Source organism: Watersipora subatra, chromosome 5 (assembly GCF_963576615.1).
Source record: "Watersipora subatra chromosome 5, tzWatSuba1.1, whole genome shotgun sequence".
Lineage (NCBI taxonomy): Eukaryota > Metazoa > Bryozoa > Gymnolaemata > Cheilostomatida > Watersiporidae > Watersipora > Watersipora subatra.
In genome coordinates, this window is record NC_088712.1 from 37,602,982 (window position 1) to 37,630,686 (window position 27,705).

At 33.5% G+C, this 27,705-nt stretch overlaps 1 protein-coding gene across 1 annotated transcript in view; it reads left to right on the forward strand.

The window, feature by feature from the left end:
• The window catches only part of LOC137397337 (TNF receptor-associated factor 3-like), a 66,815-nt gene that overhangs the window by 7,917 nt on the left and 31,193 nt on the right, over positions 1-27,705 (forward strand). Inside the window, exons 2-6 of the mRNA XM_068083627.1 lie at positions 15,501-15,632; positions 17,168-17,405; positions 21,477-21,638; positions 23,389-23,463; positions 24,493-24,696. Of these exons, the coding sequence (XP_067939728.1) occupies positions 15,501-15,632; positions 17,168-17,405; positions 21,477-21,638; positions 23,389-23,463; positions 24,493-24,696 (811 nt within the window). The remainder of the gene's footprint in view (positions 1-15,500; positions 15,633-17,167; positions 17,406-21,476; positions 21,639-23,388; positions 23,464-24,492; positions 24,697-27,705) is intronic.

Genomic DNA, 27,705 nt, shown 5'->3' on the forward strand with positions numbered 1-27,705 from the left:
GAGATGTATATATATTTTTTTATATATATTTTAAATAAAAATATATATTTCTCACAATATATATAGTTGTTCGAGAACTCTATATATACTATATATATATGAATATATATATACGTTGTATATATAGGTAACGTATATACTGTATGTGTATATATATAAACTAGCTGCATTACCCGTCTACAGGAGTGGATTCACAGGCAGCATAAGGTTTATTGAGAGTTGGCTTTCATACCGTAAAACAACTCCAAATATGCAGTTACATCTCCCTCTCTCCATCTCTCCCTCTTTCCTCTCTCTCCCTCTCTCCCCTCTCTCTCCCTCCCTCTTCTCCCTCTTTCTCTCCCTCTCTCTCTCTCTCCTCCTCGCTCTCCCTCTCTCTCTCCCTCTTTCCCCTCTCTCCGTCTCTCCCCTCTCTCTCCTCTCCCTCTCTCCCCTCTCCCTCTCCCTCTTTCTCTCCCTCTTTCTTTCCCTCTCTCTCCTCCCCCCCTCTCCTCCTCGCTCTCCCTCTCTCTATCCCTTTTTCCCCTCTCTCCCTCTCTCCATCTTTCCCCTCTCTCTCCTTCCCTCTTCCCCCTCTCTCTCCCTCCCTGTTTCTCTCCCTCTCTCTCTCCTTCTCTCCCTCTTTCCCCTCTCTCCCTCTCTCCGTCTTTCCCCTCTCTCTCTCTTCCTCTTCCCCCTCTCCCTCTCTCTCCCCTTCTCTCCCCCTCTCTCTCTCTCCCTCTTCCCCCTTTCTCTCTCTCCCTCTTTCTTTTCCTCTCTCTCTCCCCCCTCTCCTCCTCGCTCTCCCTCTCTCTCCCCTTTTCTCCCTCTATCTCTCTCCCTTTCTCCCCTCTCTCTCCCTTTCTTCCCTCTCTCTTCTCCCTCTTTCTCTCCCTTTCTATCCCTCTCTCTCCCCCCCTCTCCTCCTCGCTCCCTCTTTCCCCTCTCTCCCTCTCCCTCCCTCTTCCCCCTCTCTCTCCTCCTTCTCTCTCTCCCCCCCTCTCCTCCTCGCTCTCCCTCTCTCTCCCCCTTCTCTCCCTCTCTCTCTCTCCCCCCTCTCCTCCTCTTTCTCTCCCTTTCTCTCTCTCCCTCTCGCTCTCCCTTAGTTCAATGCAACACATGCGAATAGACAACATTTTTGGTTTTTCTGTCGGGCGTATGAAGAAACAGTTTTCGGCGTGTGCCTACTTTTGAACAGGCGACGTATAGCTGGTCATGGCTGATGCAGGGTGACAGTAAGTCGATAGCAGCTGCTCTCTTTCTTTTCACAATAGCGTATCGCAACTCTCGGAGTACTCGTGAAAGTTCTGTAATAGTAAGTTACAGTAGGCCTACTCGTAGCTGGAAAAAAATTAATAACTCGGCTGCTGAAGGAAATGAACATGACCCACTATCACAAACAGCGGCAAATCCAACGTTATTAAGTAGTGGAGATATCAATCAATTTATCTTTGTATAAGCTATCCTGCATTACTTTTTAGAAGTCATCCTCTCATGTAAATTTTCTTTTAACTTTTACACAAATAATCTCAAACTAATTATGAATTGTTCACTACTATCTTGCATTCAGGATTCTTCTACAGTTTTCGTTTTATTGGATAATATGCCTGCAAATAGAGGCTTTTTGTTATTTTGTTATCAGCAAAATAAAAGATTACTAACTAACTAACGATCGTATCGAAAAAAAAAGATTGCCATATACGATTATTTATTTATACTGCTCATATTTGGGAGTTATCGGTGACTCAATATATCGAGAAGACAACTCATACTATTAGCATATCAGTATTTATCGTCCATCCCTACGATGAATAGCAGGTTACGTGTTATAATAGAGGCGTGTACTAACCGGAGATTACCGTTAATGCGCCTTAGCGGTGAAAAAAACCGCAGAATAGACACGCCTTTATATAAAAGTAGCGGCTAATAGTCGGAAAAGTACGGTACTCTATAAAGCGGACAGACACACAGATAGATAGATAGATAGACAGACAGACAGACAACGATTGCCGTTTATATAGTAGATATGTACATATATCCATGAAACTACAGCATGAAACTAATAATAATCAAATGTTTTATCTACAGTTATAGTCTGTTTTATTGATTTTAACTTGCTATGATTTTATCATTAAGTACTCTGCTCGGATCTTACGCTTTTACTCATATATACATATGCATCTATATACATATACATATATATGCACGTATATATATATATATATATATATATATATATATATATACGTCAGGAAGTCAACTCTCATTGGTAATGGGATTTGTGTCCCTTGCCAAAGCTCTGAGCTGCACTGATGAGGCTTCAATAGCCGAAACAGTACTGTCTGTAGCATGAGTATATGCTCCCTTACTTCGGTTTGGTTGAGCACCCTGTGAGAGGTGCGGCACTATTAGCCTTTGTGCAAAGCTCATCACTTTTGTGATTTGAGCACTCTGGTGCCAGCACATTGACTTTCTTAAAGTCTGCGAGGCAACTTAGTTGTTTCGTGGCAGGAAGTCAACTCTCATTGGTAATGGGATTTGTGTCCCTTGCCAAAGCTCTGAGCTGCACTGATGAGGCTTCAATAGCCGAAACAGTACTGTCTGTAGCATGAGTATATATTATATATATATATATATATATATATATATGTATATATGTATGTATATATATACGTGTAAATAAAATAATCTAGATACATATATTATTTCAGCTGATGGTGCACCGAAGAACTCATCGACATAGCTTGCATAACAACAGCTGCTGCAGGTAAATGCCACTTTTTCTTCTACAGTATGTTTGAGGCGCCTCATATGTTGATCTGCAGCATTACATGTTCAATAACTGGAATCTGCACATTGAAGCTCTAGCAGCACAACAATATGCAAGCTATGCTGATTTTTTTCTAAGTATAACAAGTATAACCTAGTTATACTTAGTTCTGAGTGTAATTAGGACATCGAGTTAGAACTCATGTATAACTGAGTATACATCAAATCTATAGGTTACTAAGTGTGCAGATATGAATCTATGTTTCGTTTATGTAGGTCCAATGAAATAGATTTGGAAAATTTATATGATAGTACTTATTTGATTTGGTTTGGTAATAAAAATTTGCCTTAACAGCATCTCAGTAAAAAAAAATGTAGTTTTGTTCATTTTAAAAAAAAACCAAACCCAAATTTTTTAACTCAATCTTTGTGTTTTTATAAATAAGCTTAACACTTTTACTTTTGCACTTTACTTGTTTTTTTCATGAAAATTCTCAGGATTTTAAATATTTCCATCGGGTTTTCATAAACATGTTTGAAATTTTAATTTTACTATTTATGTTTTCATAAACATGTTTAAAACTTTCATGCAAATAAAATAAAACGCTTGAACATCAAAAGCCGCTCTGGTAGAGCACAGCCAGACAAAAAGCTAAATATAGTGAACTTGTAGTTGTCATCTCTCTAGAGCAAACTAATTTTAGTATGTGACCTATTTTAAACTGCAAACAGTTTTTTACTTGGAATAACTATGCTGGCTGCTGATTCAAAATATGAAGCTTCTTTTTGTTATTTGGCAAGCCAACTGACCAATAACATATCTCAACTCACTTAGAGCTCATAGATACGCACGTTCTAGAGCACTTGGAGCTCATATAATAGTATGATATAATAGTAGATCGGTGTTGCGATGTGACTGTTTACATTCACTTATGTGTAGTCACTAAAAAGACTTAAAGTGCAGTTACTATGTATATAAATATATATATAATATATATATATATATAATATATAATAGATAAGTTGTCAGGCCTACTGCTAACAGCACTCTATGCTCTAAAAAGTGCGGAGTGTTATAACTAACTAGAGTGTGGAATAGGTTAATTTTACTTATCTTTGTTCCAGATTGATGTTTTATTCTGGGGTCACCCCAGAATAAAACATCAATCTGTGACCCCAGAATAAAACATCAATCTGGAACAAAGATAAGTAAAATTAACCTATTCCACACTCTATATAATATATATATATATATATATATATATATAGACCATATTGACAGTAGTGATGTTCATTACATAAGAAATTCTATAGGTCGATGCAAAAAGTAAACAAATCACATATTCTTAATTGGAACTGACACTTCCATTTGTTGAAGTAACCTGTATAAACTTTATGATAAAGACACTATCTGATATTATTTTCATAGTCTGGTAAACAACATTTGCGGAGCGCAAGCTAATAAAAGATTAAAATTTACCTGATCGTTAACCTTAGAGTTGCTATAAAGCAGGTCAGATTATAGTCAGAGTTAGCTAAGGTTCTATTAAAAGTACTCTATTAAAAACAACCTTGTAATTAGCGGTTTACTAATTTAATGAATAATTTTATCATGAACAAGTAAGATAGACATACACATTGATGTGTGGTTATTAAACTCCAATACCGCTATATTAAAGCACCATATCCTATGCATAGCCTCAAATAACCTGCCTTGACATGTATGTTTATAGAGCTACCTAACGAGGAAGGGATTGATGTGAAAGTGAGAATTATTTTCCATTCCGAAGAAGCCAAGGCAATGGGAAGCAATCGTGCATGTAAGCTGGAATTATCGTCTTCACTGTAAAAGAACAGATAATTTTATAATAAGGCCCAAAATACAAGCTATTTAAATAGATATTGCTTCAACATATCTGACAATGTTAATCTACACCCAAATCTACATGTATATACACAAATCTCAAGTACTGTGTGATGTGTGTGCAAAACCAGATTTGATCTCAAGACCTTCAACAAGCAAGACATATTCAAACCAGTGCACCTAACCATTGGGCTAAGCCATACTTATCATTATTGTTGCTTTTACCATATATATTCATGTCAAGATTGCATGTGCCAGATATACACTATTTATTATCAAATAATATTACCATCTGTGCTTGTTATTTTTTTGGAAATTTTTTGAAAAGCTTTTTTTTACAATTATTTATCACCTACTTCTTAATTTATAATTTCAAATGTGCCATTTTACCCTTATTTCTGATTTTGGTAAATATGTAAAAGCTAAATAATTTTCACATGGACAGTTTTATTATTTGAGGTAGGAATTGCCTCTACATTCATTCTCCGTTTAGTCAGACAAAGTATCAGACAAAGACAGTTCAGTAGCTCATTTTTACGTTTGTATCACTATCGAGAGGTATCAGTATTGTTCATCAAAACTTTGAATACAACGAGCTTCTGTAACCTTTTTATACACTCACTTATATGCGTGCTTTTTATATTTTTTCTCTTAATTTAATTGAAAACACAAACACTTTCTCATGATAGGAAATTTAAAAGGCAGAATAGTAAATATCGCAAATGTTAAATAAAAATAAGTTTTCTGCACAAAAACTTCATTATTACCCATGCAATGCCGAGCATTTGTTTAGTAATTTAATTTATTATTCATTGAGTATTTAACCTTTCACCTAATTTTAAAAAGTTTGAAAATCTTTATAGTTGGTTTCTTTTTTCTCCTTATTCAATTAAGCTGCACAAACAACACTTTTCCATTGATATGAAGTTTTAAAGTTAGATTGGTAAATGTTGTATATGCTAAATAAATATAATTTTTCTGTACAAAGACCTTTTAATTACTCAGGCCACGATAGACATTCACCTAGTTATACAGAGGCTCCCCAACTTACGAACGAGTTACGTTCCGAACGATCGTTAGTAAGGTGAATTTGTTCGTAAGTTGCTTCAATGCTATATTTTGTATTATAAGTTATGTTAAAGGCCTATATTAGTATATTGAAGGTTTATATAAGTATGTTTAAGGTTTGTATAAGTGTATTGAAGGTTTATATAAGTATGTTTAAGGTTTGTATAAGTAACCTGTATTGGTTTGTACTGAAAAAAACATTTAATAAAATGGAGAGAAAACTGTGATATACGCCGGGCCGTGACACTGCATTTCTTATTTGTTGAATGTGTTGTCTTTTTTATTATATTATTCTTTCACTCGTTATGCTATCACTGATCGTTGTTGTCTTATTTTATTGTATGTGTTGTACTTTTATTATATCGTTGTTTCCCTCATTATGTTATCACTTATCGTCACTTATATTTTGTCATACCAATGCACTAGCGGTCCCATTTAGTCACCTTTTTAGCCGATGTTTTTATCGTTTGCCGTTAGCCGGAACAGTTGATATTATTGTATATAAAGGAGGGCGCTCACTTAGTTGAGCAGAGCAGACAACCGTACGCTCTTCGGCTAGTGAAATTTCTTTCACTAATAAAAAGCTGAATGAAACTACATGCACTCTTTTCTCTTTATTTATTAGTCTAGATCGTGCCAAGTAAAGGCCGGCAAATTCCTTTACGGTACGTACAGTAAAAATTAAAAAGTTCTTTGCACACTGGAGATGCGTTCACGCACTTATGCACTGCAACGAACTGGGCAGAAGAAGGTGGATGCTGGGTGGTGCTTTCGAGTAGTGCCTCTTTGGGCTGCTACTATGTCTGTAATACCATCGGTATAAGCGGCGGACATACGTGCAGACCTGTTCGTATGTACCGCTGTTTGTAACTCAAATGTTCGTAAGTAGGGGACCTTCTGTGCCATAAAAAGCATCGATAGATTTTTCTTGAATTTATACTTGACAAGATCATATAACTCCATGAAAGGCCAGTTCAAATTTGGTTAAAGTGTCAAGAGCTTATTTTGTATTATTTTAGCATTGGCTAATAAAGCTTTTATTGTAATAAAATAATTTACTTGGATATGTTTTTATTGAAAATTCAAAATGTTTAATTATGACTAAAATATGTGAGTTTTGACGGCAACCTTACTTTCCTTACAATTATATGATTATTTTAAAATAACCCAAGCAACATTTTTTGTCTATTACGCACTCAGAAATTTTATTGTCCTAAGTTAATTAAAACATTGTTGTATTCAGGACTAAGGCGCTGCAAAAGTTGTTTTGGCATGTTGCATGTTCGGCCAACTGAGCTTGTGGTTTGGCAGGGAAATCAGACTGTTTTCGGTGGCTAGCCCAGTGTTTTGACACATTTTTATTTCTGGTAATTATCCTCCATCCATTTTTGGCATTTTGGTTTTCGAATTCCAACAAACAAAACACAGCTGATGATTAATAGACAATTTTTCTGATCAGAACGCTTTGACATTTATTGTTGATTAGTTTCGTTGAACTAATTGAATTAGCTCTGTGAGTGTTTTTAAAAGACAGCCAAAGGTTTGTGTCTATAATTTTTCATCTTTTACTAAATCATTATTTTTTGTATTGCATTGAAAGAACTTGTTGTAAATATGTTTTAATTGTAGATTTTACAGTTTCGGTAGTAATTCAAAACAACAGTAACGAGTCATCTCCGAATCAGTGATTCAATTCCACCTTTAGACACTCGCAAGCTACGAGCCTAGCGTAAATCGCTATAATTATGTTATTATTATGGATATGTGCTTTTTTACCACTGTTCATGAAAAGAGGGAAGTTTTACGATAGTCTGAAACAATAATAATATAAGTTATAATATTGCTAATAAGCAAACCAGAACTAATCAATGGGCTGTGCAGTTGCTACAGTTGAGTTCATGAGAAAATGACTTCAATAAACTTTTACAATGTTGGAGTTTTCATTTCATGCTATTAAACAAACAATGTCTTACTAAGGACCCTCTCATTCAACCAGTAAAATGTTCAACTAATTTAATGGCCTTAGTTAAGCAGGAAACAGACTCTATATTGTAAGTACTCATCTCTGACACGCTTTAGTTTTCTATCACATGCTCCATAATTACTGTCACAGGCTTGTCTTACTTTTTTAATATATAACTCACTCTGCTTGGTACTCACACTGTGATTTGCTCTGGATTGCTAAAACGTTTTCTGTAATTACTTTCAGAGGTTTGCCTTGCTTTTTGAATACACTGTTCATTCTGCTAAGTACACACCTTTTTTTAGATAGCAGAGTGTGATAGTGTGGCCAATGTGCTTTTACATTTTACTACAGGCTCTCTGTGATATGTTAAAAAATTTGCAATACATGAAATGTAAATACTGAGCTCAAAATATGAAATAGCAGCAAAAAATTGCTGTCGGTTTGTTAAACAAACTAATCGTTCTGTCAGTTTTTTAGTTTTATGCTATCACAATCGACTAAATTTTTTCAACTAGGTATATTTTGAAATGACAAATTATTTTCCTCTGTGAGACAGCAAAATCATTATTTACTTGCTTCATTCAAGCTAATACACATATTTCTGAATCTTTAATACTCAACTGTCAGTTTATCACGAGTTGTTTTCTCTTGAATGGGCACTAGTATAAACTATATTCTCTCTCAAAACATTAAATATAAACTCAGATAGATTTCTTTGGAATGCAGTGTACCTGAGCAATAATAAAACTTTGCATCTTAGAATTTGATATAAATGCTAGTTAGCTCAACGCTGAATAGCCTTCCCTGGGCAACAAAATACAGCTGGTGTTCTGGTAAAATACCGTGTACATATGTATTTGTTATTGTTATAAAATAAACCGGCATACAAAATCCTAAATATATTATCTATTATTCTATGCACTAACAAGGTCTTTACTCTTTTTTGTCTAGTTGATTGGAGCAACTCTTTTCATAGCCTCTTTATTTAATTTTCATTTAGGATATAAATAAAATAAAATAGAAATATGAATATGAAAATGAAATATTTATCTAAAGGATCAAAAAGGAAATTAATTAAAAGAGAGTTAATATTTACTTATTGACTTGCAACAAAATTCACATTACAGTTATTTGGTATCAAAAGATTCACCATGTCTTACTCTGCTGCGTTGTAAATGAAAAATATGTGGAAATGTGATTACAAACTTTTAAAAGCTCAAAAACAAAAAGTTAACCGATTGGAATCTCTTTCCAAAACGACTTTAATGGGACGAATTTGTACGAAATGGCTTCTGTTTACATATTTACGCAACCTCATTCGTTGAAATATTTTCACAAATATACTTCAAGCATTCAATAAAACCATGTCTATTGTTCTTATGCGTCAATTTTATTGTCATTGTAATGTTGTCACTTTCAGCAGTGCTAGCTCATCGACCTACCATAAAACTTCATTTAAATTCTAAGCCTTAGCTCGAAGGAGTACATGTCATTGTCTGATAAACATGATGAGCCTGTTGGTCACCTGTGATAATCGAAATATGCTGCAGAAATTTTTCGTGAAGTATAGGATCACATGATCAGATTATGACTCGACGATTAGATCAAGCCGAAACAAAACTGGAAAGTAGCGAGAATCTATATTTGATACGGCGTCTTTGGTAAAACCCGAAGTGTTTTTCATAAACTTCAGCTACAAGAAGTTTTATATTGAGCTTTTTATTGGCCTGTCAATTCACATGAGAACATCACGTGACAAGACAATAACCAAATTTCATGACTACTTCAGAGAAATAAAGAGATTCCAATCTACGGTGCTTTTTGTTTTTGAGCTTTTAAGAGCTTGTAATCACATTTCCACATATTTGGCACCTACAACACAACAGAGTAAGACATGGTGAATATTTTGATACTAAATAACTGTAATGCGAATTTTGTTGCAAGTCAACCTTTAATAATATTTTTATTATTTATTAAAACTTGATATTTATTACAAAATTTAGTTTTCTTTCTGTATATCGTTCCTTGCAACAGCCTAACTTGTATCGGTGTACAGTATGTGACCTAACTTGCACCAACGCACATATCATGTGATCTTGTTTGTATCAGTGTACAGAAAGCAGCATTGCTTGTACCAGTGGACAATATGTGACTTTGCCTGTACTAGTATACATTATATGACCTTCCTTGTATCAGTGTAAAGTAATCAACCTTGTTTGTACCAATGTACAGTATGCAACCATAATACTACCAGTGTACAGTATGTGACCTTGCTTGTACCAGTGTACAGTATATGACTGTGCTTCTACCGGTGTACAGTGTGTGACTTCGCTTGCACCAGTGTACCATGTGACTTTACTTGTACCAATGTACAGTATGTGACCTTGCTTGTACTAGTGTACAGTATATTACATTGCTTCTACTATTGTACTAGGTGTGACCTTGTATCAGTGTACCATGTGACCAACAACTTAGGTTAACAACTCGCTGGTATATACCCATCAGGGATTAAGCATAGCAATATTTAGCCCGTAAACTTATGAAACAAGAAAATATAATTGAAGTTGTTTTATTTGGTGTACTTTCTGTTGGTTGCTAATACACACACCACACCATTGAATGTCAGTAAAATCTTGAATTCAGATACACTAAGTACTAACTAACAGAGAAATGTGGAGAGATGTGTAATACTTTCAGTAGTTGGCTATATGAAATACTACTAGTTGCAAGCAAACAGAACTGTGAAGATGGGAGAAAAAAAAACTTGCTAAACAGGAAGGGCATGCCACTTATAATAATTACAGCTTGTAAATGGCGGTTGATTTTGAAGATAGTAGGCAATGTTTATCGATATCATTAGATTCCATGATTTTTCACAATGACTAGTGCATTCCTCTGTAAGTTTTTAAACAAACACAAAAAAGACCCTAGGCATTGCAACATCATGACCAAGCTTGTCTCTGCAAAACCTCTGGTTGCTCGCTATAGAGGCTTACAGTGGCTTGTGAACAGTATTAATAAACTAGGTAATAAAGCTAATACGTCATTGCTTGTTTGAGATGTGGTCTGCATTTTATTTTCTCACCAGTCAATACAACTGTACAAGCTATACAACAACCATCACAACTAACCTTACTAGAAGCTATACAACTACCATCACAACTAACCTTACTAGAAGCTATACACTACCATCACAACTAACCTTACTATAGAAGCTATACAACTACCATCACAACTAACCTTACTAGAAGCTATACAACTGCCATCACAACTAACCTTACTAGAAGCTATACAACTACCATCCCAACTAACATCACCAGAAGCTATACAACTCCTATCACGACTAACCTAGTGCTTTAAAGGGAAAGCCAAAGAGACATCAGATTGATCTATCAGAACTAGCTCTATTAACATAACACTATGAGCTATATGTATAATTAAGATGAAAGATAAATGCTAAAAACTTTGAAAAATTTGTTAAACATGTCTTCAATAAGCATCTAGAACAATATCTGTTCCTGATCGTCTACTGTAATTATTACAATACCTGCTATGGAAAGTCAAGCGGAGGGTGTGCAGTTAGAATTTTTTTTCAGCATTTTTTATCAGCATTTTAAGTTGCAGGTTTATAGTTATTTCCAACAATTTTTATATATTTAGGTTATTAAAGAGACTATAAATACACTTTTTTCAGATGACAGCGCAATGCATTTATGAATAGCTGCTGTGTAAATGTACTTTATGATGGTTGGAAGTATGTTGGGATAAGTAGAGCACTTCAAAAAATAAAAATGTTTTGTAGAGATTTTCAAAACTAAGAAAATATCGTGACATATTTCAAAAGCTAAGAAAAGCTAGTAGAGGTTTTTAGAAGCTAAAAGAAGTTAGTGGAGTTCTTCAAAAAGAGCAAGTAGGGATCCTTAAACGCTAAGAGAAACTACGCGATATATATAATAAGGCACCCTGCTCTCTGCTGACAAAAGCTGGCAGCAGCTAAATGAGTTGAGTTTTTTTTAAATATACAATAATCTATTGTTGATAAGTATAAAAGTGCTTGACAAATGATTAATACATTAAAGGGATCAATATTCATGTATGTACTTGATTGTATTTTTTTCCAACTGGCATTCAATAGTCACATGTTATGTTTAACAAACTAGACACAGCTACTCCCGAAAAGAGTGAATTGAACTAAAATTTAAAGTTCTTTGTTGTTATTTTTTCACTCTGATAATAATCGACTAGCAAAAAAAAGTTCTTATTTTTGGCTGTCAAAAAAAAATTTATTTTGAAATAAAGATCTAGAGTGTATACATCTTAGTCTAGTGTAAGCCCTCGCCATTTGTATAGTTTGATTTATACCAATCACATACCTAAATTGGCAACGCAGAATTTGTAGCTCATTTTAATTTTGCCATCTAATGCAGGTAAGTGAATGTTATAAATAATGACATGTCACTGCATGTCATTCGAATAGCATAAAAGATAAACACTGAGCTAGAAATAGGAAAGTTTTGGTCTCCAGTCAGTTTAAGTATCATTTGTATTATTTGTACCTTTGTTGTATTTGTTTGCTACATTTTTATATTACAAAATAATTTCTTCTGTCAAAGAATCATTTTTATATACATGTAGGATTCAAACTTATGAACTCCTGTCTGAATCCCTGATACTTGACTGTGAATTCATCATGAGCTGCTTTTTTCTAAACTAACGAACATTAGTGTGAACTATTTATTCTTTCTCTAAATTATTAATTATAGACTCAAAAAGATTTTTTTGTAATACAGTGTACCTGCACTACAGAAAGATGTTGTGTGTTGGGCTTTACCATAAACGTTAATCCAGTCAATAATGAATAGTCTCCCCTTGGCTACAAATTACTTTGATATTTTTGTTAAGTGAACTGGATAAAAAACTTAAAATATATTATCTAGTCTACCATGCAGTAATACAGTTGCTCTATACTTTTTTGTCAAGCTTATTTCAGAGCTTCTTTCCATAGCCTTGTAATATAATTTTGAATAAAAACAAAATTAAGTATTTAATACAAAATTTAGATAAACAAAAGTGATTTTCATTTTTCCATGATGAATAAAAACTTGTGGTAACCACACTTCATGAGAAAGGTTTTTTGTAAGAAAGTCATAAAATATTACTTTAGTTTGTTCTCTTAATGATTCTTAAAGAATCTTTAATTGAACAATTGTACAGTAGTATGTGACCTTGGTTGTACCAGTGTACAGTAGTATGTGACCATGGTTGCACCAGTGTACAATAGTATGCGACCTTGGTTGTACCAGTGTACAGTAGTAAGTGTCTTTGGTTGTACCAGTGTACAGTAGTATGTGACTTTGGTTGCACCAGTGTACAGTAGTATGTGACCTTGGTTGCACCAGTGTACAGTAGTACGTGACCTTGGTTGTACCAGTGTACAGTAGTATGTGACCTTGGTTGTACCAGTGTACAGTAGTATGTGACTTTGGTTGCAAAAGTGTACAGTAGTATGCGACCTTGGTTGTACCAGTGTAGAGTAGTATGTGACCTTGATGCAACAGTGTACAATAGTATGTGACTTTGGTTGTACCAGTGTACAGTAGTATGTGACTTTGGTTGCACCAGTGTAACATAGTATGTAACCTTGGTTGCACCTGCGTACAGTAGTATGTTACCTTGGTTGTACCAGTGTACAGTTGTCCGTGACTTTGATTGCACCAGTGTAGAGTAGTATGTGACCTTGGTTACACCAATGTACGGTAGTATGTGACCTTGGTTGTACCAGTGTACAGTAGTAAGTGACCTTGTTTGTACCAGTGTAAAGTATGTGACCTTGCCTGTACCAGTGAACAACATGTGACCTTTCTTGTACCAGTGTACAGCATGTGACCTTACTTGTACTAGTGTACACTATGTGACTGCGCTTGTAACAATGTAAAGTGTGTGACCTTGCTTGTATGAGTGTGCAGCGTCTGACATTGCTTGTACTAGTGAACAGTATATGATTTTGCTTGTACCAGTGTACAATAAGAGTAAGCCACAGTGTACAACAGTGTAACATTGTGCAGCATGCAATTTTGATTTTGTACAGTAAGAATAAGTCACTTTTTGTACTAGTGCAAGGTACGCCGTTAAACACAATTAGTAAAACATCACCCAGTTTAAATTAACTTGCACTATTCTAGCTGATAGATGTGTGCATATTGGCTTTTCTCTGTTCAAGGTAACTCTGCTGTCTCATACACAATCAACGTTCTACTTCACTATCTGTTTGATTACCTGATATTTGATGAGATGAAATGATAAATGCAAAAGAAATTTTAGTAGAGGTGTATCAAAAGGAGTTGTCCTCCACCTAAACCGATTCACAGCAGTATTAAAATATTTTTTGTCTTCTGATTATTTTTGGAACCAAGTTCAGACATATCACATTTAGTCTACCTATTGCAGTATAATACATTCCTATGCTGTCACCTAAACATTCTACTGGTATTTACCCAATAGCTCATACAAGCGTATAGAGATCAATTAAATACAGTTGCTGATTTCATATTTCTATTAACGGGAGATTTTACATGCGTTGGTTTTATAGTAGTTCAAGTAAACTTGAGAAATGGGCAGTTTGTAATATTGAAGCTTGTTTGAGAAACAGACAGCTTGACTAGGAGAAACCACATTTATCATTAATAGCTGCAAAGGAATTTTCCAGTAACAACTATGGGTAATTCCCTTGAAAATCCCAGAACTACACAAATGGAATCCCTGACAAGCATTTATGAATACACTAGTTGTATGGGCTTTATTAATAGGGAAAGAGGAGCCTGCAGCTAACATTCAGTATCTGTTCTACTATTACACAGACTGCTAGTTTGCTATTGATAGAATTAAACTGATTTGAGTCACTTTTGACCAACATAATCAGAAAGTTAGCAAGAAGACTAGGAAGAGCCAAGATAGCAACAGATGGAAGTTGATGAAAATAACAAGTAAGATAGCTTCAACTTATTGACTATTTCAATAAGTGATTCTTAACATAGAATGTGCAGGAAATTGCATTAATACCAACATGTAAAATTAAATAAAAAACCAAAAACTACAGTGTCTTGCCAGCATGACCTTCATTTGTTGGAGAGTTTTATCACTTGTTAGTACTTTATGAGCTGTCAATAAATACTTTATATCAAGCTTGCTACACTTTAAGAGTAAGTCTTATAGTATATGAAACTAACTTTAAAATGCCTCTTAACTATACTCTAGTTTGTGTGCTTGTTTAGGGAAAAACTCTTTTTTAATTTTAGAAAAACAAATTTCAGGTAGTCGTGAGTCAATTTCTGTGCTTTATTAGACAAGTGTATAAATATTGTACACTTACATTATAAATATATATTTATTATCATGTACTTATGTACCAAAACCTAATATTATCATAGTAGATAATGGATTATAGATGATAGAACTGAAAAAGTGTGAGTGTAATTTGTTCAGAGTGAAAACTTGTTGTATGAAAACCGCATCCGTGGCACTTCAACACTTTGCTGCTTTTTAAAATGAGATAAACCACAAATATTATCAGATGTGTGAATGCATCCGAATACTTCAAGGAAAGGTAAGAAAATGTTCCGATGATTTTACCAGCTTTAAAGTAGAAATCTTAAGTTTCAAACATCTGCTTCATCTATGAAAGCCCCATAGTTCAAGGTTGTAACTGACAATTGTAGCTGGTTACTCATCAAAATGTTGTCTTTACTGTACATCTCGTGAGTTTTTGATATGAGATACAGATTAGATGAAAGCCTCTTTTGGGGGTCACATGTAATAAACTGTTTTCATCCCCTCTTCAATGTGTGCTGTTTTCAGAGCTACATCATCAGTAGACGACTTTGTTGCTCGTCCTCGGTTTACTAAAAAAGAATATCTACTCAAGCTGTACCCGTGCTGTCTCTGTCATGATATACTGGTTCAACCTCAACAGACTGTCTGCGGCGGCAGGTAATGTTCACAACTTGCTGAAACATTAATCATTGACCAAAACCTAGTAATGTCTAACCAGTAAAATTATGAACCAAGAAATATAATCGGAAGTTGTGTTATTTAGTGTGGTTTCTGCTGCTTGTTAATACACACACCAACCCATTGAATAACAGTAAAATCTGAAATTCAGATATATTGTGTTCTAACCAACAGAGAAGTGTGGAGAGATCTGTGATACTTTCAATAATTGGTTATATGAGATACAACTACATGTAGTTGCAAGCAAACAGAACTGTAATAATGGGAGACAAGGAAACTTACTAAACAGGAATAGTATGCCTCTTGTAATATTTAAAGCTAGTAAATGGTGGTTTATCCTGAAAAGAATTGACAACTGTACTATATAGCAAGCATTCATTCTTATATCTTAGTTAAAACTGATAGTTTCGCTATAATAGCATAAATACAAAAATTTGTGAGTGACTAAACAGTTTTGTTTGTCTAGCATAAATTTGGTACAAAAGTTAGTGTGCCATGGGTCTTTATTGTCTATTTATTTATTTTGAACTAATATTAAAGTTAGTGTTGGCAATTGTTTGCATGAGCTATTAACGCGGCTCTGATTCGCTGCCTGACGGATTACCTGATTGATGAAAATTCCATGATACTTTAAGCCTGGTTACCATATCGATTGTGAGACTCTGGCGGTAACATGCGCAGCAAAACGCTTGCAACGCTAGGCTCGACGGCAACTGTTCACATAAAAGCCACATCGTTAATAATATCGTAAACATAATTGAGTAATCGAATATAATGTTCGCTTGCCATGCCGTTCCTATAATGGTGACCTTTACCCATGCAGTGCATTTCGGGAAGGTTTTGCCGACGCCGTTTGCAAAATTTGAACAGCGCTAAACTATTCAGTGATTCATTAATGCGTATGCGTTCAGCACAGAGTCAACACGCTTACCGCATGACTGCATAATTGTTCAGATACTTGTTTGGTTGGTTAATACTTTACATTCTTCTAAGCTATTTTAGCAGGGTCAACGACATTTAACAAAGGCGAAAGATGCTAAGCATTGTTACTAGCTATTGCTATAGGGTAAATACTATGTATTCTGATCTCACTTATGGTTTTGTAGAATAGTTAATAATACTGTTACCTTATTGCCGTAATAGTATTATTAGCTAGTATTAGTATCATGATTTGAGAGTGTATTACAGTACGTCACAAGCTGATTATTTTAAAAACTACTAAAGATTGCACAGCCATCTCAATTAAGTTGGTGCTTTTAGGAGTAAAGTCAAAATCAATAAAATCAATCAAGTTATTCAGTTTGATCATTTAGAATTCTTTTCTTAAGAAATTTGCTATTTTGCAAGCCCTAGCCACCCTTCACCGCTTATTCCATTTTGTAGTGAATAAATAAAAACTTGATTTTTTTCGATTCCATTTAGTTTAGCTGCCTCATCTATATTTTATTCTTACAACCAATTTTGATATGATAAACCCCCTTATTTAATCTATACGAGTGCATACATCTCTTTAGGGCCTGTAAAGCTTGCATATACAGAAAGTTTGGTTCTCGTGATGTCATCCCGTGTCCCATGCCTCATGATGATATTGATGATGATGAACTACCTGAAGAACCCTGTCAAAAAACAGGTCTTCAAAAACATCAAGTTTTACCAGACGCTGCTATTGAGAGAGATCTGCTCAGGGAGAAATGTTTCTGTCCTCATCAAGTATGTGGATGTTCTGACACTCCGACATGGAAGAAGCTGAAGGTTGGTCGCAATACTTATTTATGAAAACACAGAGAACATTCTTGTATCAATAAGTAACAAGGTATTGAATGTTTTTATCAACTGTTTTGTCACGTTGCCCAACTGGCCAAACAAGTTTATGTTGGCGACGGCTGAATTCTGTTTAACCAGTTTTTGAAGCCTAATGATTATCTGACCACATGTTTGTATGTCTGGTCAGCTGTTTAATATAGGTTTTCTCTCCGATGCTCACTGCTGCGTTGACTATGATCACTGTCAACTAATGACCAATGACATATGTAATAAGCAAAACAAATATGTTGGAAAACTTTTAGTCGTTAAGCCTTTTGATAGCTTGTCTAGCATCCACGACGGCCTGTGCAATGTGTACCAATTTGGTGATAATGTTGACCGTTGCAGATTGCTTAATCTATATTTTCATGTCAGTTACTGCAGGACTAGCATTTTGTACTTTCCTTCATCATTTCATCATATCAATATCAATTCATTCAGCAATAGTGTCATTTCATTATCAATTGCGCAAACATGAAAAATGGATGATGAGTAATGCAGAGGTGATGACATTCAAATCAGTTATGTATGAATCACAGTACACTAAGCTAAATATCAACAAACAACACAAAGCGCTAGTCATAGACCATAAAGTTATCAGAAATCAAAGCCATGATGAATAATAATAAAATTTCATTTACATATATATCAATAAACATGTACAGCTGTGACCAGAATTTGTGGCAATTACTGATGTCCTAACACACTCTGTCCAAAATATGTTGCAAAGCTTTTATCACTCAAGAGGCTGTTGAATCCTTTACCCATACGAGCAGGTGGTTGAATACACAGGAGGTTGGTAAATTTTAGTCAAGAATGAAAAGCCATAGCCCAAGATCTTCATAAATATTTTAATGTTTTCAGGCAATGATTCCCAAAAACCTTACACTTGTCCTACACTAAATTTCTTTTATTTGATTGATTTTCTGTTCTTTGGCAAGGTGTTTGCCATGTCTATTACGTATTGCTGAAAGTAGCAGAGAAAGATAACTTCAAATCTATGAGCTAGCTTACAACTAAACCAAGGTTTTCATGGAACTTCTTCGGTAACATATATTATTTTAAATCTTGTCGATGGCATTCCAACATCAATTGTGCAATTATGAAAATATTCATGAGAGTTCTGCAAAGGTCATGATTTCGTTAATTGTTGGAGACTTGTACATGTAAGTGAAACAAATTTACAAATAGCCACTGTCAAAAGAGATTGTAAATTGTCTAAACAATATAATCCTTTAATGACAATGTATTTTACGCCTGACAATTTTCAGAGTGAGTGATAGTGGAACTGAAATGCTCGGGCCTTGTAGTATTATTAAAAGCTAATTCCATGTCCTTCTACGCACACAGCATTCATAAAATAAATGATTCTAGTTATTACATACACAAGAATTATGTTAAAATAATACATGTACATTAAAAAGAACTAAATCAAAATATACAAAAAAATAATCACAAGGTTTTGCAGGTTTTGTCCTTTATTAATATGTATGAATCACGGCAAACCAAGATCATTTTTGCCAGAGGTCCAACTTTGTTAATGTACGGATAAGAGTTGCTGTGTTGATCAATGTTTTGTCTATTTCCTATAGATTGCTTGACTTACATGTATGTGCACCAGGGAAATAGTATAACTTAGTTATCACACTTACATTTTGTACTTCTAACTATTTTACTTGAGTTTTTTCAAAGATTTCCTAAGCTAATGGACTGGAAAGAAAAGAAAAAAAAGAGTCTCTGCCTTGGTTTGGGAAACCTAGTTTTGGAGCTTTACAATATGGTGATTTAGTTGTTTGTTGGCAATTTTTAACAAAGACTGATTTAAACCTAGTTGCCATTTCAAGAGATATCACCAATTCTGTAAATGTTATAATTGCGCAATGGCAATTTATCTCATACCTGACAATTTTCAGAGAGTGACACTGGAAATAAAACGCAAAAGCCTTGTAGTATTATAAAACACTTATTCCATGTCCTTATACGCACACAGCATTCATGAAATAAATGATTCTAATAAAGACATACACAAAGCATTAGGTTAAATAATACAATAAAAAATTAAGTAAAGGTATACAAATAAATAATAAAAAAAGGTTTACAAGCTTTTTCCCTAATAATAATATCACAAATCGTCTTTTAACAATGTCGAATCAAATCATTAGAAGATTTTTGGAAATCGTGAAGTTTTACCAAAATAAGAGGCTTGGTTAGGTTTTTGACAGCTAGTTTTTGACCGATGTAACTAAGCTTAGCATAAGAGTCTTACTGTTGTAATGAAGTAACAGTTTTAATGTCCATGACTATAATTACATGTATAGTGATCTTTACCAATGCAGCAACTATTTATCAATCAAATTTCATGAACAATTATTATAGTTCATTGTACACATCAGACAAGCTTGTTCATACAGCTGCTGCCAGCTCAAAATTAGAAACAACAAAGCTGGGTTACTAAAAGAGAGGGCGACACAAGGGAATGTTTGCTGTAGCGATATGACAATTAATCAATAGTTGATTTTGGCAAATCAGTGCATTATTGTCTAGTTTACATATACACCTGTTTTTAATAAAACTTATACATATGTTTTATTGCCTATGAATCTACCTAACAAAGGAGAATTTCCTCAATCACTTCCAATTTCTATCAAATAGCCAATTTAATGCAACAAAAAATACTTTTTGAGTAAGTTTTAAAAATTAAAAGATTCGCTTGAGACAAAGAGAGTTTATGAAAATGGCATAAGTGATGGAAAACCATTTTTAATAAACATTAACATACCGGGTGTAGCACTTAGGTCCTTCAGAAAAAATTGTCTAGTATATTAGCTAACCATTGACAAATGAATTGGAATAAAATCTCTCACAGTGTAACCACATTTATATTGAAGCACATGTCATATTTCTATCATCAATTTGATTTATAAGGGCAAATCAGTAGGTAGGATTCTTAAAAACATTATATGAAACGTTTGTCGTTTCATCTCATTTGACCGTTCCGAGTGGAAAGAGCCCATGGAAAAAGGAATTTCCACTCCGTTCCAGACTTTAGTCATCGACTTAGTAATTGGAAAAACGATAACTATTTCGTTCAATGTTGATTAGGTAGAATTAATTCATCATTGTACAGACATAATCTTTTTTTAACGAGGCAAAACAATTGTAATTTTATCTCGCTTAACAGTTCTTAGTGAAAAAGCCAATGGAAAAGGGATTTTCCAGTTTCATTTCAGACTTAGTCATTGGAAAAAAACAATAATTACTTAGCTCCGTAATGATTGGGTAGTGGTGATTCATTATTGTACAGGCATCGTTGTCTTAGTACTTTTACGGAAAGGTTTATCGTGCATCATAGTTTATAAATTTACTTCAAAATTGCCTCAATGAAATTAGGACATTGAGCTAACATTTCACTAAAAATGAAGCGAAGCTGTTGGTTTTCTTTATGACTCAGAGTTCATAGCATAAAATCACTGTCTCGAAATTCCGTAAGTATATGGAAACTTTGGGAGCAAATTGCTACTGAAAGGTTCTATTAAATAGACTGCTGTAGAATAGTGCTAATATGAAGGCGATTGCTGTATTATAGGGCTGACATAAAGGTGGATACTGTATGATTGTGCCAAAATGAAGGTAATTGCATGTGTAGCTTGTGTCATTATGTCGTGGTATCTACAGCTCTTATTACAGTAACTCTGCATGCTGTCCAATCACCCACTTCTTGGAATGGCCTACAATTAAACAATTATAACTCCTTTTCACTTTTGAGCCCTACATGTATTATTTGAAGATGCACTTTTAGTTATGACTCTAACGATGACCTTTCCAAGTTTGCTACCTGCAATTTTCTGCAAATAGTTGATGTTTTAATCTATCCACTTGCGGTTTAATGTTTTTTTCATGCATCTCTGGAGAGAACTTGTCAATGCTTGCCAATGGCTCTCAAGCTTGTCTTCTCATTAAAACACAATCAATAAATTGCTCATACTTGTCAGTGACTCACTACTGTTTGTTCATTGGCAGGACCATCTAACTAACTGCCTATTCACTCCTGTTTTCTGTCCAAATACTGGATGCCCGGAGCAATTATCTAAAGAAGCCCTCGATAGACATCTAGAGCAGTGTATGTTCACGGTAGTCCCTTGCAATTACTGTGGAGAGAGGTATAAACGGAACCAACTTGAGGTACATCTAATTCACAAGCAATCTTATCTACATGTATATCAGTTTTTGTATATTTGAATATCTGCCTCAAATAAATGTGCCTCTGTACTAATAGTACAAAGAGTACTATAATTGGAGTTTTTGTACTATAGTATGTATTCATCAGCAAAGCTGTGACAAGGTTTCAGAGCAGCCTATAGAGAGTTTTATAACTTAAAAAGGCAAATGCTTTATGATGACGCTTCATTTTTTCCATCTACTCTATTAATGCTTAGGAGTGGTGACGACTGCTGACAAGTGGTGACAATTATGACAAGAGGTGACGATTCTGATGTTTGAAGTAAATTTTGCACTGCAATATGAATCAAAACTTCTGCCATCTGGTCGTAATTAAGCAGTTCTTTGGCCGACTTATACACTGTGTTTTATTCTTCAATCAAATTCAAAGTTGCTCCCTGCTGATGAAATCACGTCTTACTATTTAAATGACACGAAGTTTTGCTATAGATCTTTTGAAGATTTGCCATGTATCCCTCAAAACAAAACATGCTGAGATAGACCCACTTTTTACTCAAGATCAATTTGTGATTTATGTGTAGTCAACTTGAACTAAAAATTAAATCATTTTCATCATTCTATGAGCGACCCATCTTGGTCGTGTAAATGTTAAAGCAGCGACAAAACATCAAGTAAAAAAGTACATAATAGTTATAGAACTCTTTGCGTAGCACCTACATGGTTGTGTGCTGAAATTGTTATTTCCATTTGAGAGCGCTTAGTCAAGTATTATCAATTAGAATAAATTACCATTGGGCATAATGAAGTGGAAGTACTCTCACAGCAAATACCTTCACACAGATTTAGCAAAGCAAAATGGTGTCGAATGCATTTAGACTTTACCGGTTCTATTATTGGATTGAAATGAACTGTGAGCCCATTCAAAGCATGAAAACGCAGTAAATGTGAGGAAATGTGCAGGGTAGATCGCTCCAGCTTTCATTAAATAAAGTTAATGATTTACTTTGGAAACAATATCAACAGTCTTATAAAATGTTTAGTTTGGCCTTCATAGGATTCACTGTAAAATTTAAGGAAAAAAACTAAAGATTTGGTAATGGATTGTCATATGCACAACAGTTTTCTTTTTGCTAAACACTCATATCCAATCACAATGATTCACAGGGATATAACCAAGGTTAAGTTTAAAGGTTGGATTTTAATTTTTTGCAACAAGTGACCAATCTTTCAACAAATTGCTTATTTCAGGTTTGACACTGGACATGAGGTGACATACATGTAATTAGAAAGATGTTTTGCATTGCTAATTCAGAGATTTGGTAAAAATCAGTTGATGGCAAGCGTTCAAATTATTAAAGGAAGAACAACTCCTGATATATATCTTGTCATAGGACAACTCAAATAGTACAGTCAAGACATGAGTTCACAACTCCCATGTAATGTGGCAATTCACAAGTTTATATTTTTACTAAATCATTTCTATAGAACAGATAAAATTGGTGAGTTTTTTTAAATAATCAGGTAAAAACGGTTATGAATGTCTATAAAATTTTATGAAGATTGTGTATGATTTATAATTTTAATGAATATTGCTATTCCTGGTCTATTTGGAATATCTTACTTTACAGATAAAGTCACCAGTAGAATAAACAATCACCATTTAATAATTTTTCAATCACTTAGTGACAAGTTAATTAAGTGTTTAAATGCTTTGATTCTTCTTCTTGAATAATTAATTAATCATTTTTGCCAGGATCACTACGGAGAAGGTGAAAATGCTGATACTCAATGTGAAATTTGTAACCTTGAGCTTGGCAAGCGCAGACAGGTGGGTGACTAATGATGACAAAGATATTTGCTCTTGTCTATGTTTACGTGCTTACGCAGACCTGCCACAACCACATTATTTAAGAGAACTGATAGTCAGAATTATATACATTCTTCAATAATAGTTGTCAAAAGTATTTTAGAAATTTACTACTAGTTCCTACTATTTACAAACTTGCATGAAACTTGTAATATTTGTCATTCATAAAAAACAATTTTCGAAACAGCGGGAAAAAGCAAAACTAAATTTTGATACTAGTCAGGAGCAGTAAAAAGTTAACCTCACATTATTTTTACTTTTTTAAGTCAAAACAGGTATTTGTTGCAATTATTGTTTTAAGCTATAATTGAAATTAGTAAACTTATCACTTTATTTCATCACTCAAATTATTCTAACAAGAAAGCAATAAGTCGATTATAATTGAAGTATTGAAAAATAGAATTAAAAATATGATACTAATCATAACTTTACTAATTGAAAAGTTTCTACATAAAACAGAATTTTTAAAAATTTTAAAATAAAAATTTCACACCAACAAATAACCGATAAATTAAGATTTTTAGCTTATTAATTAACTCAAATTTTTAAAACATATTTTTGCATTTTGTTGAAAACTTAATGTTATTAGACACTGCAATTAAATTAACATATATCTTACTTTGTGTATTTGAAGTTTAAAATTTTCATTTGATGGTCAAAGTTTTAGTAACACTGAAATACATATTGAACTGTTGATTAAAAACTTTGCATAAAAACTGAATGCAAGCAAAAAATTTTCTAAATAAAAAATATATATAATGTTTATATACTAAAATATATAAACCTTTTTTAAACTTTGTTTACTTAAAATCCGTTTTTAGCTTTATAATGTACAATAACAAAAGTTTACAAGTTTACAAGTACAAAAGAATCACTATTTAAATGATACAACCATAACACACTTTAAAATAAGTTTATTTAAAAGGAAGGTAAATGTAATTATATTAATTTGAAAAGTATCATATTTCAGTTTTTTTATTCTGTATATAGTTGACGGTACACCAGAAAATACGAGTGCATGTGCCTTGCATAACTGCAGCAGGTAAATGTTACTTCTATGACCACTGTAAGTTTGAGGCCGATACAGTATCAAAACTCAAGCAGCACATGGTGAAGGACAAAGACAGCCATTTTGAGTGGTTGGCTATTAAACTTCATAGCATCGAGCAGACAACTACCAAAATTATAGATTTGGTTTGTGTTTTCCCAACTTTAGAGTTATAGTTGATTGAATGGTAAATGATAGCTAGTCATTGTGCACTTGGACTAGTTATATTGAACTTAAATTACTGTAATAATCAGTTGTATTTGAGCTTCAGTTATCTGAATAACCAGTCATATTTAAACTTGAATTATATGAATAACAAGTTATAGCTGAACTTCAGTTATCTGAATAGCTATTTATATTTAAACTTGAGCTATCTAATAACCAGTTATATTTGAACTTTAGTTATTTGATAACCAGTTAATTTTGAACTAATAATCTGATAACCAGTTAAATTATAACTTCAGTGTATCTGAATAACAAGTTATAGCTGCGCTTCAGTTATCTGAATAGCTATTTACATATATTTAAACTTGAGTTATCTGATAACCAGTCATATTTTAACTTTCAGAATAATGAGTCATATTTGAACTTGAGATATTTGATAATCAGTTATTATCGAACTTGAGTTATCTGAATAACCACTTATATATAAACTTGAGTTATCTGATAACCAGTTATATTTAAACTTGAATTATCTGACTAGCTATTTATATTTAAACTTTTGTTATCTGAATAATGAGTCATATTTGAAGTTGAGTTATCAGATAATCAGTTATAATCAAACTTGAGTTATCTAAATAACCTGTTATATTTGAACTTGAGTTATCTGATAACTAGTTATATTTGAACTTGAGTTATCTGAATAACAAGTCATAATTATTCTTTAATTATCTGAATAGCTATTTATATTGGAACTTGGGTTATCTAAATAACCAGTTATATTGGAGCTTGAACTATCTAAACAACCAGTCATTTGAACTTCAATTATCTACAGTAGATAGCTCCTGAGCATGGGCCATTTACTTGTTCACTAAAAATAGTGTAAGTAAATAGCTTCTACTTCTGTTCATCACTCTGAAACCCTTTTTAGCAATCATCACGGTAAAAACCTTTCCTTATTGAGTATTATTTTATTACGATCAAAGTTTTACAATTTAAATTTTTATCATGCATTATAAAACGAATTTGCATTTTTATTTTAGTTAATTATCAGGATGTTAAATGTTTTTTGTTTACGTAATGTCTAAAATTGTGTTCTAAAACCAACCAATTACATTTTATTAGTTGCAGAAGCTGTCAGAAATGTTGACCAATCATATTTCATTATTTGTAGAAACTGTCAGAATTGGAAAGACAAGTAATCACTCAAGTTAGGCCTTTGGAGGTAGGAGTTGTCTTGTCTGTGTGCATTGTTGTTATCAAGCACATTCTTAAGCACAATTTACTAATCTATATTGCCAAAGATTTTACTAGCTATAAAGAAAATTATCTATACACTGTATCTTAAAATAATTTCATAGATGTGTCACTCAGCGGTGTAACCAAAGTAGCATGCAAGCTTCTTCTAGATTTTTGCCACTAATAGAGAAAAAACAAAAAGGGTACTTGGCCACATGTTTTTTGTTTCTGGGCACTCACCCACAATGAAATCATTATAGGTCATTTTAAACAGCACACATAAATTTATCTAAAACATACGGATACTTGCATTAAACTAGTAAAATGATGAAAAGTTTAGAATTTTATAAAAACTGTTTTACAGAGAACGCTATCTTTTTGCAATTTATTATGGCTATATTTATTAAAACTGTTACTGTAAAACCTCTATTTGAATGCAATGGGGCTTTGTTTTTCAACCTTTTTTTTTAAACTAGCAGTCAAATAGAAACTGGCGTTGTATTTTTCGGTTTCAATTTTCAATTTTTCAACTCAGATTTAGGGAAATTAAATTGAACCATCTTATGGGCAAAGCAAGTGATGCACTCTCCAATTGGCTGAGCAAAATTAAACCTTTTTTATGCAATAAATCTGTTAATTTACCTTTAACTTGTCATAGACCTCTAAATAAATATGCATTGGAAAGGTGAAAAATATCTTTATAAGCTGATATTTACTGCATGCAGTTAACCTGCAAAGATATTATAGCTTGTGCCTTGCTGAGAAATTTGTTGGAACTTTCAATTTTCTATTTTATTCTAAATTTGAAAGCATATTTTTATTTTCTGACTATATTTAACAATGTGGCATAAAAGCACATTGCACTTATTAAGGCTCATGGCAGCTTGCAGTCATAACTAGCTTTTTATGTGCAATAGAAGAGGAACTGTGAACGTCGATCCATTGTAAGCTGAGCTAAAATAACCGTAAGGATGCTATCAAGTAATATGCTATGAATCTTCAAATCTATAGGTTATGCAATAATAATCTATCAAATGCTACAGATATATATTCAAGAACAAGCAGCATAAATGAACCATACTCATAATACTGCCCAAAACAAAAACTAACATTTGGAATATTGAAACATTGAAACAAAAGATTTTGCATAGTTTGCTCGGCCAGTTGCATTCTGGTTGTTGCTTTTGATCAAACCAAAATCTTTTGGCTTTTCAATACCTTCTACAATGTTTTCTAAAATCTACTCTTTTTCTGCATTGCTGAACTAGTCAATATTAGTGTTCAAACAATTTCTTTATTAATGCAAAACTTTGATGAGCTGCCTTTCTCGCCCATTATATTAAAAGATTTCATTGCGTCAAGAGGGTCGATTTAATGAAATTAAGACCAATAAAAGGCTACAACATCAGCTACCATTTGATGTCATTTTTATCTTTGTAGACCAATCTTGTCCAGAGATATATGAGTTTGAATGAGGCCATCTTTTAAAAAGCTCATGTTCAAGCGGGTGCTTCATTCGTGACGTAACTAGTGATACATCTGAAAAGATTCCACGAGCGATAAATATAAGGTCGCTTCATTAGCTAATCATCAGCACGAAATTTTTATATAGGTCATAATAAATGTTATCACTCGTAAAACGCGTTGTCTATGATCTCAAATTTAGAGATTTTATTCTATTATTAAATCGCATAGACATCGATATTTACTAAATTAATTACCATCAGTACTTTAATGAATTACTTGATCGACACGTT